The sequence below is a fragment of the Rhinolophus sinicus genome, linkage group LG07 (assembly GCF_036562045.2).
Source record: "Rhinolophus sinicus isolate RSC01 linkage group LG07, ASM3656204v1, whole genome shotgun sequence".
Lineage (NCBI taxonomy): Eukaryota > Metazoa > Chordata > Mammalia > Chiroptera > Rhinolophidae > Rhinolophus > Rhinolophus sinicus.
The window spans coordinates 121797389-121815600 of NC_133757.1; the positions used below are offsets into that span (position 1 = coordinate 121797389).

Below are 18212 nucleotides of genomic sequence, written 5' to 3' on the forward strand. Positions count from 1 at the left end.
ATGAAAATTTTCTTTATGGAATATTTTTTCTCTTTAAGGAGTTGTGCTACTGTTTCTAGAGATAGGTAGATTTTCGTTTTTGAAATACAAAAATAAAATTTAATGATGATTTTATAACTGCCTTCGAAATGAAATGCCATGAACTAAACCTATATAAAAGTCAAGAAACATTATTGAAATTACTCTAATAAGGGATATTTTATATGTATATGTATACATATATGAAGATATATATATACATACATACATGAAGTTATAATTATAGAGGCTCTCTTTATAAGGTCTTAAGTACTTTGTTTTTTTCTGAAATATAATCTAAAGAAAAAATCTAAATTTCTTAAATTTTAAATCCAAATAACACATCTTTCACTGATGAGAAGGTAAACAGTGAAACTTTTTTCTAACTTCAAAATTATAGTGACAATGTCATTTTATAGAACGCATGTGTAACCACCTCCAGCTATTTATTTGAGGCATTCCATCTGCCATTTTTATTTGTATGCTTCACCCACATTCAATTTGAAAAGGAAAATACTTTTTCCTTTTAACTTTCTCTGGTCTTAAATCATGCATTGTTGTTTGAAGATTCTGTTTTGTTTTGTAAGTGCTTCTGTTGTTCTCTGAGGATGTCTAAGTTTAAAAAATGTTTTTTGTCTTTTCCACTGGAAGAAGTAAGGAGAGAAATTTGCACTGCCAGCTACATATGATCTGTCTCTCTTTTAATTTACATTGTTGTGCTAGCCCTCTTTCCCTGGAAAGCTTTAGTAGGGTGGGGAGAAGGTCCATCTGGACCCCAAAACACTTCCAACCAATAGGCAATGACTACTATAACGGCTACACTGTAGCAACAATTTGTTCTGATTTAGTACCAATTATCTTAAATCCTCATATTTACAATTGGAATGCAAAGGAATCTTTAAAAATGTAAACAACCTTTGTTGGGTTACTTCAAACTCATTTTCCACTTTCCACTCTCCTTATCTTTCATTCCAGAACACAAGTTAAACGATGAAACTGATTGTGGTGATGTTAGAGGGCAGCTCCCTGTAGGATTATACATTATCATTGAAAGGAAGATGTTTTGGGATATCTAAAGTTGTGAATCTTTTGACCTGGGTCTACCTTTCACTGTCTCATGAGCACTGTTGGTGAAAATCTCAAAGAAATTTTAAAAAAGGACAGAATGTCATACTGAACTGAAAATAAAATCGTGTTCTAGTGGTTCTACCACCTGGGAATAGTTCTGTTTTCACTTTTTGACTTTAGACAATACCCACAATGTCTGGGCCTCAAGGCCATTGCCAAAATGCATGACTCACAATGAGATACTTTAATATTCTGTTTTTCTTTATCATTCCATTGTTGTGCTTTATAAAACAAAACTAGATAGACTCATAGACTTATTTGAAAATGAATTCATAGTACATTTGACTAGTTACAAGAAACATCAGATTCTTTTTAAGTGCTATTTTCTACTATACATTAAGACTCACTTTTTGTGTCCACAGTAATTTGTCCAAGGAAAGACCAGAAAAATATTCTCCTCCTCCTTTGCTTATGGAGAGAGATAGGGATTTTAACCACTGCAGGACATGTGGAGATGGATAGTACAGCGTGGGATAGTCAGCCTTTCAAGTAATGAGGGGATCATAAAACTATGAGACACAGCAACACCAACTTAATTTAAAGCTTCCTCCCAAGCTTATTACCCTTGGCTGTCTCAGTGCTGGGCAACATTTGAGTGACACCTGGAAGGAATCTTTTGGTTCATTGCACTATGGTAAATATATATGTATGTGTACAAACTAATTCTAAAAACTTTCTCAAAAGAATACATTAGTCTGAATTGTATTAGTTATGTTGATATTATTTACAAAAAGCCTATTGTGAAAACCGCCTGGTTAGTTACAGAATCCTTTTAACATAAGTGGTTGAATTAATGTAAAAAACAAAAGCAAAACAAAACAAGAATCATTTGGACTGATTATTTTTAAAGATCTGAAAGAGAGAATGACGTCAAATAGTGTCTGAAATAATTTTTATTTGATAAGTTCTAGGCTAAAAAGAAGACGTCCGTAAATATTTGAGAGCAAACGTCCAGAGAAGACAACATCAAATTCAGTTATCTTGAGCTGATGATTTTTCTAGTAACGATCAAAGCAATGTGTTCAACGGCATTCCCACAATTAACTTCTAAGAATATTAAACCACTGGGATTTTATTTTGCTAAAATCTTCTGTTTAAAACATCTAATATTTCCTTAATCACGCAAGGCCATGATAAAACAAAATTGTTAACCTGTGTGTCAAAATGGATTGATATTTTGTATGAATGAGTGAGCTGTACTCACCAAATGGGCAGTGGCAATAATAGGACTCCACACCACTTTGGCAGGAACCGCCGTTAAAGCAGGGGTTGCATTCACAGTAATTGACTGAAGATTCGCACATTTTCCCTGAAAAGTATAAAACTCATTGAAAAAAATCTGATGGATAAATATATTAACATCATCACTGCATAATCACACATAGAAATCTATCCTGAGAGATTATATCTTGGAGAAAAGAAATGTGAGAACATTTTAGTTGACATGAAGAAATTGGGGTATTATCTCGGAGTTTAATATCTTATTTAGCTGTCCTATTGTAAAAATATAGATAATAATATTTAGGAAATAATTTATATATACATCTTGAAAGGAACTACTGTTTTCAGGGAAATTACAAATGTTGAACATATTTAAATGTTCTCACTAAATGTATGTTTTCTTTCCAAAGTCGCTTCATTTTGCACATTTTGTAACTGGAGAGTTGCAAATTTTACAGTATAATTTTCACTGTAGAGATTTACTTGACTCAGACTTTTTAAAGGTAAGAATCAATCTCATTTAGCTTATTTGCAAAACTACAATCCTTTCACTGTCAAGAAATATCCCTTAAAAATATACATACATATCTATTGTAAAGCAGAATAAGACATAAGAAAACACATTAAATATATTTTCCAATGCTTATCAAAATTTATTGTCCACTACAGATTATGTATACTTTTTTTTTAAAAAAAAAACACATTAACACCTAAGTATATAGTTTTCAATTTAAAAGGACTTTTCTCATACATCACCTTCTTAATTTGAATCAATATTGAGTGCCTATGATGAACCAGACATTTTAGAAGATGGGATTATGGCCGTCAAGGAAGCAGACAGTGTCTTAACATGGTCTTTCCATTTTAATGGGAGGAAATGATGCACTCAACAGGAAACATGTACATTTCACGTATGAAGGAGAAGAGGTCATTGGAGGCTAATATCTTATCTAAGAAATGATTAAACAATGGTACAGACCAATGTAGGTCTGCTCCTATATCCAGGTGTCACAAAGTTATAATTGAATAGTTAATCACTTGGTTAGGCAAAATTTAGGGCATAAGGCGAGTCCCATTTGTTTTTGTTGTGGTGGTGGTGTGTTTTTGTTTTTTTCTCTTATGTAAACTGAGATGTGTTTTAATACCACTAATTACCGTTTAATAAATTAACATATTTATTATATTAGATATACATTATATATAGTTAGAATAGTTTCTAGTTTTCTGATTCTAGGAAACAATGTCATGCTATTGAGTTTAATTTCCATTCATTGACAGGGGAGTTTAATTATTTATTTAATTAAATAGAGTTTTGTTTCTGTAAAACTATTTTCTACTTCCCAGCTTGATTGTACTAATGCTTTTATTAAATGTCTCATGCAAACACATAAGTTTCATATGCACAACTAGACTTAATGTTGAGCATAGATAATCCATTTCATCATAACTATGCTTAAAACGTAGTCAAAGTTTTTGTTTAATTTAGTTCTGTTTTTGTGGCTTGATTATGTAGCTGCAATTGTTCTGGTTTGAAATTACAAGCGTGAGTCAGACTGCCTGACATTGCTAACAAACATGTTTCTCTACATCCCTGGGTAATAAACACAGCATTTTTTCCTTTATAAATAAAATTGGGAACCGCCTCATAAGGCAAAACACTAACAATTTCGGAATACCTTTCTATTCGAAGGGGAAACCAGAGGCACAGAAATTATGTTTCAAGTATTGTACTAATGAGTTCCGTTTGCGAGACAAACAGGACAACTTTACCCTAAGACTGTGCAAAATACCACAGCAGAGAGATGCTTTGTCATAAACTCTCTCCTGTGGTGTTTCCCAACTGGATTTGTGACAGATTATTCTAAAGGAGGGTTTTTTTTTTCCTTAACAGAATATCAGTATTGCCCAATAGAGAATAAATAAGACCTATTAGCTATACTTTTGATGATTTATTTGCCATGAGGAATGTCACAACTTACTTCTACCATCCCCCCCCCCCCCACACTATAGGAGCATACATAATTGTTCCATGTGCTATTGGACTAAGTAAGGTTTCATTTTCTTCTGATAATTTATTTTAGAGTTATGTTCTAGGTAATATGTATTAAATACACAGATTAATATACTTGATAGGTGTGGTCAATATAACCTTTATATTGTGAAAATATGTGAGTGGATTACAAAATTACAGACTTCACTTCATGAAAATTGGAAATAAGGAAACAAAGCCAACCAATTTAGGGGGCACTGTCATATATATTTTACTTAAATATCTGGCCATAGGTGCTCCCCAAGGAAAATATTTAAGAGTATAAAAACCGAAGTCATCAATTCTATAAATCTTAACTATATCCTTTCTGAATCTTGTTTGGAAAGAATAATTTTTTAAATGCTGATTTAAACAATAGCAACAACGACAACAACAAAAGAAATTTAAGGTTAATTTATATGTCTTATTTACCCCTTACAAAATGAGATTTTAACACTGAGTTTAATTTAAATGTAAAATAAAGTCTATTTCAGTTCACCAGAGGGGTGGAAAGAAACTTTAAAATAAGTAAGACTCACTCATGTATTAAAACACACAGTAACTACAGAAATGTCAGGATAAGCTGCAAAACTAAGAAAGTATTAGTTTGAGAATTTCTTTTAAAAGTTAAAATATGTTCTCAATAGGATCTGATTCTTTCAGTATACAATACAGACACTGATAAGAGGAAAACAATGAAGTTTTCATTTAACATTTTAATTTAAAAGTGTTTTTTCTTATTTTTCCTTAGTAGGTAATTATCAAAAAAAGTAAGAAATGACTTTGGTAGGAGTCAAATAAATGAATTTATTGTTAAGTTTAGGAAAAATAGTCTTATTTCTTGGTGTTAGAATATGTAAATTATTCGCCATTGAAAAATTCAGTATGAGTATTCCATTTAATGAGTATCAAATTTTCTCTTTATAGTCAGTGAATTTCAAAGAGGTTACCATACTAGAAATTGAGATTCACAGATACAGTTGAAAACTCAGTTTCAAATTAAATTATTATTGAAAGAACTTTTCTTTCTTTTTTGTGAGCGAAAGATGTCAGAATTCTACTTAGAATCAAAAGAAAGCCTTTAAATGCATATTTCTCAGGTTTGGAAAGTTCATGTGTGCTCTATTAACTACCTGATTAGAAGTCAGAAACAAATTCTGGATTGTTCCTCACATGGGAATCAACTTCAATTCAGTGTTAATGGTGTAATAATTATCAGAGAATGCAGCGGTTGGAATTACTCTTAACATGCTTCTGGTAAAAATAATCCGATGTGTTGGAGCACCATGAAGCAAAATCTTGGATCATTAACTTAATTAATGCTGCAAGTCAATTAACAATTTTCGTCAGTGCCTTGAGGCTTGGAAGAGACTGGTAAGGCTTGCACCATGTCTGGGAACTGAGGGAGCCTTTTTGTCTTAAGATAATGTTAACTGTCAGAGCAGCTGTTTAGAAGAGGCTGATCTCACTGCTCTGACATCCATCAATTACTTGTGTTGATACACAGTATTTATCACAGGTAGAAGAGCTGTGCTTCAGGAAGTGTAAGCTCTTAGCACATGAGAATGGGATTGCTGATGATGAAAATGAATGCCTACTAGGAGGCCAGGGATCCACGGACTTTCAGACACGACACTAAGCCTGCTGAAGAAACTGAGCATATATCTCACGCACAGGAGTAGGTGCAATGAAGTGTTGAACATAAATTGAATCTGTGGTGATCACGTATAGTCTTTTCAACAGGGTGTATTTTGGAGTTTCACTCATTCCAATAGCACATTTTAATGTTAGATTAGGTAGAGCTGAGCTACATTTATTCTCACCTGTTAAATTTGGCCACCCTGTGAAGGTACAATGATTTCTGATGTCCTATAGTTCATATAGGTGTCAATTTAATGTCTTAGTTCATATATATATTAGGTTATAAATATTATTTTTATATCTCTTATCCATAGAGGCGAAGGGGGACTGTGTACAACTATCAAAGCCCAGATTATATCTAAATTGATTTTATTAACAAATATAATTCCATAATACATCTATGTTGTTTATTCTGAAAAATTCTGCTTGTAAGCTTTTTTATTATTTTAGCAGAAAGTAGCACTTTTTTGTACACTATGTAAATGTTTCCTCTTGTTGTAAAAAGCACTATGAAGATAGCTCACTGAAATGTCCTCATCAAATAGTATTATGTTTTTTATATCAAAACAGAGCAAAACTATGTTTTAATAAGGGCTGCTTGTGAGAAAAGCTAAAGGAAAAAAATGATTTGAAATTTTAAAACATGCACAAATACAATCTCAGTGAGACTACAGATGACTACGTATAATGCCAAACCTCGTATCCATGATGAACTTACCAATACGTGCCTATTTTCTGCAGAAATAAGAAGTCTTTAAGGTACTAGAAACCTGTTTTTAACGCTATGATGGGTTAATATATCACTTACAAACCAGGTAAACTAATTCCACTCTTGGAAATAAAATCAAAACAAGAATTGAGTCTTTTCTCCTCTCTTACATGTGCCACTCACTCCTCTGTATCTCACCGGAAACTTCATCTCACATCTATTCACTCACTTTTGTTTATATTCCATGGTTTCTTGGTAACACAGTCATTGACAACATTAATCTGTGACTTGTGATTGTAAAAGAATAACTCTTCGTTACTACGCCTATCTTCATGAATGCAAATGTTTGCCAAGTTTCTCAGTAAAATTTCTGTGCACAACCTGTATGTAACTTTATATATCTGGGAAAAATTCCTATTCATACTGTCAAATGACATAAGAGTAATGCGTGGACAAATCTCGTCCTCCCCTAAACTATCAGGACCAACTTGAGAGCATAGGAAAACTCCTCCATATGGTGATAAACCCCTGGTGTCACTCCGAATACCACACCTAAAATGCATCCAGATGTGTGGAAGTCACAGGGAAAGGTTAAAGGGGCTATGAACTAATTCTGTTATGAGAGACCCAGATTTAGAAAGAAGCTCCATGGACTTGCTGTCTTCTGTTAGGTTGGTGCAAAAGTAATTGCGGTTTTTGCAATTATTTTTTAACCTTTTAAACCGCAATTACTTTCGCACCAACCTAATAACACCATCCCTTCCTATGAAGGGATGCTGCAGTGAAAACCTGGGGGCAGGCAGACAAAATGCTCAGTGGTTACTGACTATAATTGTGCTTTCTAATTAGTGTTCTACAAATGCAATAAATGTTCATTTGTATAGGAAAAGAAATACTGGATTTGTAGTTATTAAGCTGCTGTTTTCTTTCCAGATCCCCTGAGCTTAAGGAATGAATGATACGGAAGATATTTTCTTCTGATTTACTGAGACATATGTAATTGCTGGTATTATTAAACTTAGTGAAAATCTAGAAATTAATTTCTCACATGTCCTACACTATATTAAAATTTATTCATCTTTTGTAATTCTCTGTATTAAAACTAATTAAAGCTCCATTTAGTGTAAAAAATTAAATTATAGGAAAATATTCTTAATAATGAAACATGAAGTGATTGTAACAGAATACGAAGTCTCTACTATTTTTTTTCAATTTCCTTTTGTATTTTTCCCATAATTAAGAAAAGAGATCAGAAATGTAAGCTTATACAAACAAAATCATTCCCTATAAATCACCCATTCATTCCAAAATATCCTTTTCCGTATTTCTTATGTGACTCTGTGGTCAGAAACTTGGTAACAAAATATATATCAGGAATAAACTGGTGGCAGTATAATAACTATATCCCTTCATATATTTGTGTTATAGTTGTATTTATAATAATTTTATTATTATTATAATAATTTTTATCTTTAGACTTGCATCCTTACAGGATGTTCTCCTCATAAAATCCCAGCTAACACTTAATCACCTCGTGGGATTCTTAGGGAGAGTCTCTTGCTTTGATCAGTTCATAAGCCACTCCCTCGTAATCTTTAGCACAACCTGTAACTTCACATGAAGTATGCAGAGGTGTGTGTGTGTGTGTGTGTGTGTGTGTGTGTGTGTGTGATGCAGGTAACGGCTGAGAATTATTTTAAGCAGAAAGCTGAGAAAATGTCACAGCTCCAATTTGTAACACTACGCACTTTAAAAATCCTTGGAAGATTGCAGGTGAAAGTCTTCAAAAGTAAATAGAGTATGAAAATATAGGTGCTTTTAAATAATTCTGATGCTTCTAAAGATATCTGACTCCACACAGGCTTTGAAGAAGGCTCACAAAGGCCACAGTCCTTAGTTAATATCAACAGCAGTCGAATCTAGCTGGGATGAGTATTTTTAAAAATCCCTCCTGTGCTTAGTATGAAAGCTGTCTTACAGATTCTGAGCTCTGATGAGCTCTGTAAGAGGTTTGGTTGCACTCGCTCCATCTTCCTGAGTCAGGTTACCTGCTAAAGACTCTGGAAAGAGTAACGCACATTGATCTTCACAGATCCTTTACAAAGAACCTTCAACAGATAGACTCGTACGTGATGCACTTCTAATTTAGTGTATGGATTAACAATTTGTCAGCACGTTTTGTTATTGTTGGTATACTGTTTTCTGTAAGACAAAGAAATGAAACTGCCAGACTTCACTTGTCTGCTAGCTTTACTGCATGGACTATGCATATAGAATTTGAAACAATGAATTACATGAATTCAAAAAATGTAAGATTCATGGTAATTATTCAATTTTATGTTTATTTACATCATTCCTGGTCAGTTGGATTATCTCCAACTATGCCAATGGAGACTAAAGTGAGCTTTGAGGAGGGGAGATAAGGTAAAATTAGCACATAACTTCAACTAACTTTCCGGACAGAAAGAGGTTATAGTTTGGTCTTTGGAAGCTTTACCTCAGTCACCCGTATAAGCTCTGTTATCTACAATATAAAATAAGAAAAATAATCGTGTATTTCTAAGCCAGACATTATCTGGTGGCACTCAGCACCATTTCTGTCTTTCCGTATTGCAGAAGCTGGAGATCGGAAAACGACCTTTTCCAGACTCCCTTGTAGCAGGGCTCAGGTTTAGATTCTGCCAGTGAGTGAGAGATGAACTTTCCTGACCTTCACTCTTAGCCAGTTTGAAGATGTTGTGAGTTATTTCCTTGTACTAAATACCTTCCTACCTGGAAGTCCTAAAGTAATCTCAGTTCCTGACTAGTCTTAGACCAATACATTATCTCAGAGACTTTTTGTGAGGACCATATAGAATACTGGACAAAAGTTTCTTAGAAAACACCCAGGCCTCACCATCACTGTACATGTGGAAGTGTGTACACGGGGAAGTGTGAGGAAATGTGGCATGCACACAAAGAGCAGAGACTGCGGAGTCACGTTCAGAGTTAAAACCCAGTTAGCCCATTCCTGTGCCATGCTGGAGACAAATTATTTAATCTCTTCTAATCCGTCTAAGACCTAAGCTTTTTTGCGTTTACAATGGGGATAGTAATAACGTACATTTCATAGAGTTGTGAGAAGAACCAAATGAATAATAATGCCTGTGATGCAAGGAGCTTAAGCAATGCTATAGAGGTTATTCATATATCTTAATGAAAAGAAGGGCATTCCTAAAATTTTCAACCACTACTTTTAGGAAAGTATGCAATGTACATTTAAATAAAATGAAACAAAGAAAGAAACAAACTAGAGAGAAGCAATGAGAAAGGGCTAGTTCTATGTCCAGTCATGAAGTGAGTGCCATTTATGCTGAAATCAGCACGTGGTGGCTTGGCTCTCACCCACGGCTCTCATCCTGCTCCCTATCTACTACCAAACGCGTGTTTCATTCTAGGACTAAGCATGAACTTACTCTAAATCTAAGTGTGAATGAGTCTATTATACTAAAATGGGACAAAGAAACAATCTTTACTGTTGAATTCCCAGCAACTTTTGGGTGTGAGGGGAGAAGAGGAAGGTGTTTTAGAAATCTTGAGCTCATAACGTGTATATAGCCCTAATAATCATGATCCTAAAACTACAACTCTGGTAAGATTCACTTACCTTGTGCCATGGAGGCTTCTTGCCTCCTTAGATTCTGTGTGGCACACCGCTTTTACCACCATTGTACTCACACTGCTAATAATGTTTTACTACTAACCATTATTGCTATGTATTGAATGCTGGAATCCGAACCAGGTGTTTTACAAACATTATTTTTCCTCATCACAAGAACCCTAAGAGATAATTCTGATTGTTCCCGTTTTACAGATGGGGAAATTGAAGGTCAGCAAGGTTAAGTGATTTCCAAAAGCTTAAGCTCTGAAATTCACCGTGGAGACTTACATCCTGATTCTACAACAAATTAATTGGGTAACCTTAAAAAAAAACTTGAGTTAACTTCTCTCTATGTTAACTTCCTTACCTGTAAAAACTGGAAAATAATTATCCCTACCTCACAGGTTTCTTGTGAGAAGTAAAATAAATGCAGATAAAGTGCTTAGAATAGCACTTTAGTAAATGCTTAAATCATTTGCTAGGATTATGCCCGTTTCTTAAAGAAGATCATTTAAAAAGGACAAAATACATTACTTTCTATTATAGTCAACAGGGCTAAAGTCTTAGAGAAAGATGCCAAACATTTTCATACCTGTGTATCCAGTTTTGCAAACACAGTTGAAGCTTCCTGGGAAATTCTGGCAGACGGCACCATTCTTGCAAGGACTAGGCAGGCACTCATTGATGTCTCTCTCACAGGCCCTCCCAGTGAAGCCATCCGGGCAGGTGCATGAAAACCCTCCCACCAGATTGTGGCAGGTCCCACCATTGTGGCAAGGAGATGGCAGGCACTCATCTATATCTACTTCACACCAGCTCCCGGCATAACCTGGCAGACACTTGCACAGGAAGGGCTGCAAAGGCTCATTGGCTACCATGATGACTGGAAGACTCTCCTGGCTCTTCACGGTGGTGCTCACGGCCAGCCGCCTGACACAGCTGCCTCCGTTCTGACACGGGCCGTGCACACAGGCGTCCTGGTCCACAGCCTCCACCTTCACTCCGCTCTGCCGCAGGAGGATCTCCTTGATGCTTTCAAAGAAGGTGGCTACGCCACTGGGATTCACATACTGATTGTTGCTCCGCTTCACAGCCGCCAGGAGAAACGTCCTGTTGTTCTCCTCATAAGCACCGTACAGCTGCACAGCGGTCCCCAGGCCTGTGAGCTGGGAACTGGCGATGCGCAGGAAGTGAAGGTAGTGGTTGGTTAGGAAGTCCTTCACGGTGGGGACACTGAGCCGCAGCAGGATGCTGCTGTCCACCGTGGCGTTGGAAAAGCCCGCGAAGAACACCCGGATGTTGCTGGTGACCGCGCTGTGAACGCCATCATTGCTGAGGACGGTCAGATCAAACGTGCCATCCGTGGACCTGGGCTGGGAGTTCAGATCGCAGGTGCCCCTGGGAATACTGAAGAGGCTGGTCATCCCCGAGGTGAGGGAGCAGTGGAAGATGTCTAACACATCCGGATCCTGTGGCTTCACGGAGCCTAAAATCCCACCAGGAAACAAGTTGCCAAAATAATTCACAAATATCTCCACCGTCCGAGACTGGGAAGGATTGTCATTCTGGTCTATGACTGTGATATGCACCGTGCCTGTGGAAGACATCTGAGGAACACCAGAATCCCTCGTGACCACTGACAGGTAGAAGTCTGCGATCTGCTCTCTGTCAATCTCTCTGGTGGTGCTCAGAACCCCAGCAGTGTTGAGACTGAAATAATTGGTGGCAGGGCCTGTGCTCAGCAAGTAGTAGGTAAAGGGGCCTTGGTTTGGCGGGAGATCGGGGTCAGTGGACTGAAGTGTCATCACCAGAGTTCCTGGGCGTTTGTTTTCCATAACTTCTCCTTCACCGATGGTCAACACAGGCCCGTTGTCGTTTATATCTTCCAGGGTGACTAACAGGGAGGCACTCCCTGTAGCTGAGGGTGTCCCCGAATCAACAGCCAAAACCGTGAGGTTATAGATGGGGAGGGTTTCTCGATCTAATTCTGCAGTTACCGTGATCTGTCCCGTCTGTGGATTGATGGAAAAGGCACCGTTTTCATTGCCTGACCCGATGAAGTACGAAAACCTGCTCCAGCTGGGGACAGAGTCTGAGTCAAAGGCACTGACAAAGGTCACGTGGGTGCCCGTCGGGACCCCTTCACTGATCTGAACGCTGTAGATATTTAGACTGAAAATGGGGGGGTCGTTGGCATCGAGCACGGTGATATTCACTGTGACCTCATCTATGTCTGCACCCCTAATGCTGCCAAAATTCTTGGCCAGTACCTTCAAAGATACCCTCTCTTCTTTTTCTCTATCAAGAAGTCCAGACACATAAATTTGTCCAGTCTTCTTATTGATCTGGAAACCCTTCTTTCTGCTGTTACCAAAAATCAAATAATGTACTTCCCCATCGGTGCCCAAATCCCGGTCACTGGCAAACACTTCTCCAACAACTGTGCCTCTCGGAGCCGCTTCTGAGATTTCAAAGTAGTAAAGTTTGGAAACAAAACGAGGCACGTATTCATTTGTCCCTTTCAATTGTATATTAACAGTGGCAAAACTGCACCTTTCTTCATCGGGGACATTGAAAGCTTTCACAGTGAGGTGGTAGCTCTGCTTGGTTTCAAAATCCAAGAAGCCCTGAGTGGTGATGACTCCTGTGTTGGGGTCAATGACAAAGAGGTCGCTGTCAGATGACTGTACAGTGTATGCAATCACAGCATTGGTTCCAGAGTCAGCGTCTGTTGCATTTAGGTGGATAACTGTTGTCCCGCTCGGGGCGTTTTCCAAAACAGTAGGGAAATACTCATCAGGCAGGAAGACTGGAGAATTATCGTTCACATCAACCACGTTGACAGTCACCCTGCAGTAACCAGTTCTTGCGACCCATCCTCCATCTGTAGCACTGACGGTCATCTCGTGTTTCTGGCAGAGCTCGTAATCAAGGGCTTTGGCGAGGGTTAGTATACCCGTGGAGGCATTGATTGCAAAAACGCCTTCTTCGTTTCCTGAAGAGATGCTGTACCTAATCAAGCCATTCATTGCTGCGTCTCTGTCTCTTGCAGAAACCGTTCTGACGACGGCCCCAACACTGTGACTTTCAGGGATGGTTGCGCTCATGTGGCTTTGAGAGAATTCTGGAGTATGGTAGTTTTCCTCAGTAACAATTATTTGAACAGTTGCTTGGGAAGAAAGTGGAGGGTTCCCTTTATCCTTTGCCGTGACGGTGATCAGAAAGTTTTGATTCAGATCAGAAATTAGGGAAGATGCTACTGAAATCCACCCTGTATTGTTGTCCAACTTAAATTTCCCCAAGTGATTTTCACTGGCAACAAAATATTCCACTTCAGAATTCAGCCCAAAATCTTTATCATCCACTGCAGTGACTTTGATTAACTTTGTACCGACTTGAACATTTTTGGTGACTGGAGTAAAATACTTCATTTTAAGAAACCGAGGAGCATTGTCATTACTGTCTACTACGTTGATGGTAACGGTTGTCTCACTAAGTAAGGAAGGGCTGCCTCGGTCTGAAGATGTCACTATGAAACTGTGTCTGTTGATGTTCACATTACTGAAGCCACTGACGTTTTGGTATTTTAAGACCTGTTTATTGAAAATCTCTCCTGTGGTGGCATTAATCCTGAAATACTCTGACTGCGATTTTATAAAATAGAACACTTGTCCATTTGAGCCCTCATCAGGATCTCTTGCTGACACCTGAGTCACTTTGGAGCCAATTTCAGTAAGTTCAGGGCAATCTAAATAATAGGAGGGTCTGCTAAACCTTGGAGCATTGTCATTGACATCTGTCACAAATATGGTGACGTCTGTACTTACAGTCCACCCAGAGTCGTGTGCAGAAACTCGGATTCTGTAACGGTCCGTATCTTCTCTATTTAAAGGTCTACTGATGACAATATCCCCCGTGCTGGGATTAATTGTAAACGGAAGACTTGTGTCCATTATAGAGTATCTACTAATTGCATTTACACCAATGTCTTCATCAGAAGTTGTGACACGTGTAACTGTGTATCCTAGCGGGGAATTTTCAGGAACATAGGCACTAAATATTTGAGAAAACCTAGGGGCATTATCATTTTCATCTAAAATGTTAATGATGACTTTTACCGAGGTACTCTGAGAAGGGGAGCCTTTGTCTGAGGACTTTATGGTAAGCACATACTGAGGAATTTTTTCCCTGTCTAAAGGCCGAATGCTTCTAATTTCCCCAGTAGCGTGATTGATGCTGAAACTATGTTCTTTGTTGCCATTCACAATTTCATAATCTAACTGTCCATTGGGTCCACTGTCCTTGTCCATTGCTGAGACAGTAAGTATTTTTCGAGGAGAAAGATTTTCCAATATTTCAGCTACGAACGGATCTTCCTTAAAAATTGGGGAATTATCATTGACATCTAATACGGTTATGTCAAGTTTCTCATAAGAGGAGAAAGGAGGGAAACCTCCATCTCTGGCCTCTATCCAGACAAAATATTTTTGTATCTTTTCAAAATCCAGAGGTTGACTAATGGACACCTGCCCTGTTAATTGATCAATTTGGAATGTATTGCCAAGATTCCCACTTGCAATAAAATAGGACAAAGGTTCTCCTCTCAAGGAGGACCCTGTGATAGTGGTGACATGAGTGCCCACTGGCTGGTTTTCGGGAAACATGAAAGTTTGTTCTTTGGCTTTGACTTTAGGGAAATCGGCCTTGTTCACAAATCTAACAGTTACTGTCGTAGAATCTGTCTTTGGAAATGAGCCACCGTCTTTTACATGCACAGAAAATGTCACTTCTGAAGCTCCGTTTAGTGGTCCAGCTGCCATAATAGCTCCCCTCAGTGGGTCAATGTGAAATTTTTCAGAGTTTCTACCCGAGAGAGAGTAATGCAGTTCAGAATTGGGTCCAGTATCAGCATCTGTGACTGTGACCGCAAAGACGAAGGAACCTATAAAAGAGGGAGCATGCAGTTACCATCACAGGGACTCCACATAAAGCATTCAGTGGTAGGTTAATGCTTATAAAACACTGTATTGCTACCTGATGTCACTTTATTTTCTCATGACTACTAGGGGGGAACAGAATCTCCTACATCGTCTCTGAAGATCCAAAGTCAAATCTATTTAACAACAGTCTTTGGGGATGGACCTGCCGTTTTCTAACAAAAGCCCATATAGTCTAGTGGATTTAACGTTTTTTAGTACGCCTTTGAGAGAAGCACAGGGAAAGACAATGGCTAATCATTCTGAATTACAGTTCCTAGGAGAAAAATCTGTACAGCACACAACTTCCAACCAACATGATAATACATGAGTTCTGCTAATAGCTATGCTTCTGCCCAACGTAAAAAGAGAATTGCTCTACTATTTCTTAAAATATCTTTGAATTAATATATACGTAATCATGTCAACAAAAATAATATGTTAAAAAAAATTATCGTTGATCCCTTATACCCACTGTTTCATTGCAAAATTATTGTCTCTATAAGCTATTATCTCAGGGGACAAAGCACATGCATATACGTACACATAAATCTATAAGTCAACTGGAACAATTATAAAATAGTAAGAGATAAGAACTGAGAAAGAATGGACCCAATGTGAATTCCAAAAGTTAGTGTTTGGGATGAGTGCCAGTAAAGCAGATTGTAGCAGAAATATGCAGAAAAGCTGCCAGAGGGACATGCTTTCGATATACTCATTCAGAAACCTTTCCCAAATCTGCACTCCTACCCCTACAGAAAAGTCTTTTATTAGAAAAGAGGCCAGTGATTCTGATTAATTATGTCTAATGAGGCTGAGACGCTCAAGCGTTCCTCACCTTGTAGAGCAGATGTTAGACTGCATCACTACACATTGGCTGTAACCAGAATCCTGCCTGCCAGCACATCTCAGCTGACGGCCTGCATCAGGGAGGTCTGACTTTGATACTGACATTTTCTTTTGATTGAAAGTTGGCACACAAAGAATTTATGGATTTTATACTTTCAATTGGTATCAATTAGACATTTGCAAGTGAACAGAAGGTCAAAGATCACTGAGAGGAGAAATCCTGGATCCATTTATTTTTTTTCTTCTAATTAAAATATTTTAAAGCAAGGAAGATTAAATTAATTTTGATCCTTATTTGTATGTTTTCCTGTTTGAAACTCATCTCAAACATTTCAGATGGAAGATGATTTGTCCAGTTCTTGAGAGTTTGCCATTCTTTGCAAAAAAGCAAATGAAACCAAACTAAATTTTACAAAGATGCAGAATGATAAATACATACTGTCAGTATGAAAATGGTTCATTAATGGCTCCATGAACTTACTAACAAACCTGTATCACTTAAAACTGAAATAAAATAATAATAATAATAATAATAATAAGAAGAAGAAGAAGAAGAAGAAGAAGAAGAAGAAGAAGAAGAAGAAGAAGAAGGATTCATTCCTTAAACATTGTTAAAAATATGTCTATGAAACATTGAAGTAAAATATTTATTTTCCACCAACAAATACAGTTGAATGCCTATTATTTCCCAGATAATGTTTCAGGGGCTAGGATATAGCATTGGAAAAAGAGACCGTGTCCCTCCTCTCAGGGAACTCACATACAAACTACATCTCTAAGCAGAACCCTCCATGACTACAAAGAGATATCTATTTTAATAATTTCACAATAGTCAAGTAATATTAAGAAGTAGGACAGATGTGGCCATTATAAAGTCTAACTGGTCTGGGAAGAAAGAATTAATTTACAAGATTCAACGTTCTTTTTATTTTGTTAGGCAAAACAAGTTCAATTTTAGAAGATATGTGAACTTAGGCTCCATCAAAAATGTACTTGTAAAAATAACAGAAGGCATTTTTAGAACATGTCCAATGTGTATCTTCTCTTTACCCAGGAACTAAGAGTTGACCCGATTACCTGGAGAAGTAGGAGATGGGATGTGCGTGACATATGGGTGATGCTGAAATCTTGGGGGGTTGTCGTTGACATCAGTCACAGTGACGAGCACACTGGTGGAGCTGGAAAGAGGCTCCGGGGACCCGGCATCACTGGAGACCACCACTAACGTGTAATTCTCTTTTGTTTCCCTGTCGAGCAAGGCGCTGGTGATGATCTGGCCTGTGGATGGGTTGATGGTGAACTGAGAGTCTCCACCGATGATGCTATAACTAAAGCAGAGAGCAGAGATGGCATATTTCTTCCAGTTATAATATTGTAGCATCCATTTACTGTAATTTGAAAACTGAGGCAGAAATGTAAAGAAAGACATTATAAGCAAGATCCCACAACAATTACAGACTATGGCTAGAAGGTAAATACTTCAAAGTTTATGTGACTATTGACTATTGACATTGACTCTTTATTGTGAGATGGACAATGATCTTAACCGGATCCTTGCAAGGTTTGTGGGCTTCTTAAATCATGTAAGACCCCAAAATATACCCAAAGACTATCGTGTTTTAAACAGACGAGCCTACAAGCATAATCAGGGCACTGCTCTAATGTGCGGTAATAGCCAGGATCACAAATGAATATCTGTTAACTGAATCTAAAAATTATTTTCCACTGTGCGCCATAATATCCCAGAGAAGATCAGTTGGAGATCTTTTTGTTTCAAGACAAAACATTGTATTTGACACATATTGGCTCTCCAGGACAACTAAAGAACTGATTATTTATACAGGGACATTCCTAGTTACTAATTCTCTCATTTGTCATTCCTCATATGGCCATGCTGCTTTGCTTTCTTGTTGTCGGGAAAGGTATGACATCTTCATGGATATTTTGATGCTAACCAGATTGGTTAAATGGATAGGACTTTCCACTGAGAATAGCTTCTCC

General features: G+C 37.5%; 1 protein-coding gene across 1 annotated transcript in view; it reads right to left on the reverse strand.

Annotated features, from left to right (window-relative positions):
- FAT4 (FAT atypical cadherin 4) overlaps nucleotides 1–18212 on the reverse strand; it is a 148563-nt gene that overhangs the window by 20497 nt on the left and 109854 nt on the right. The window contains exons 8-10 of the mRNA XM_019710865.2: nucleotides 17289–17539; nucleotides 10979–15328; nucleotides 2351–2455 (exon numbers count right to left, since the gene is read on the reverse strand). Of these exons, the coding sequence (XP_019566424.2) occupies nucleotides 2351–2455; nucleotides 10979–15328; nucleotides 17289–17539 (4706 nt within the window). The remainder of the gene's footprint in view (nucleotides 1–2350; nucleotides 2456–10978; nucleotides 15329–17288; nucleotides 17540–18212) is intronic.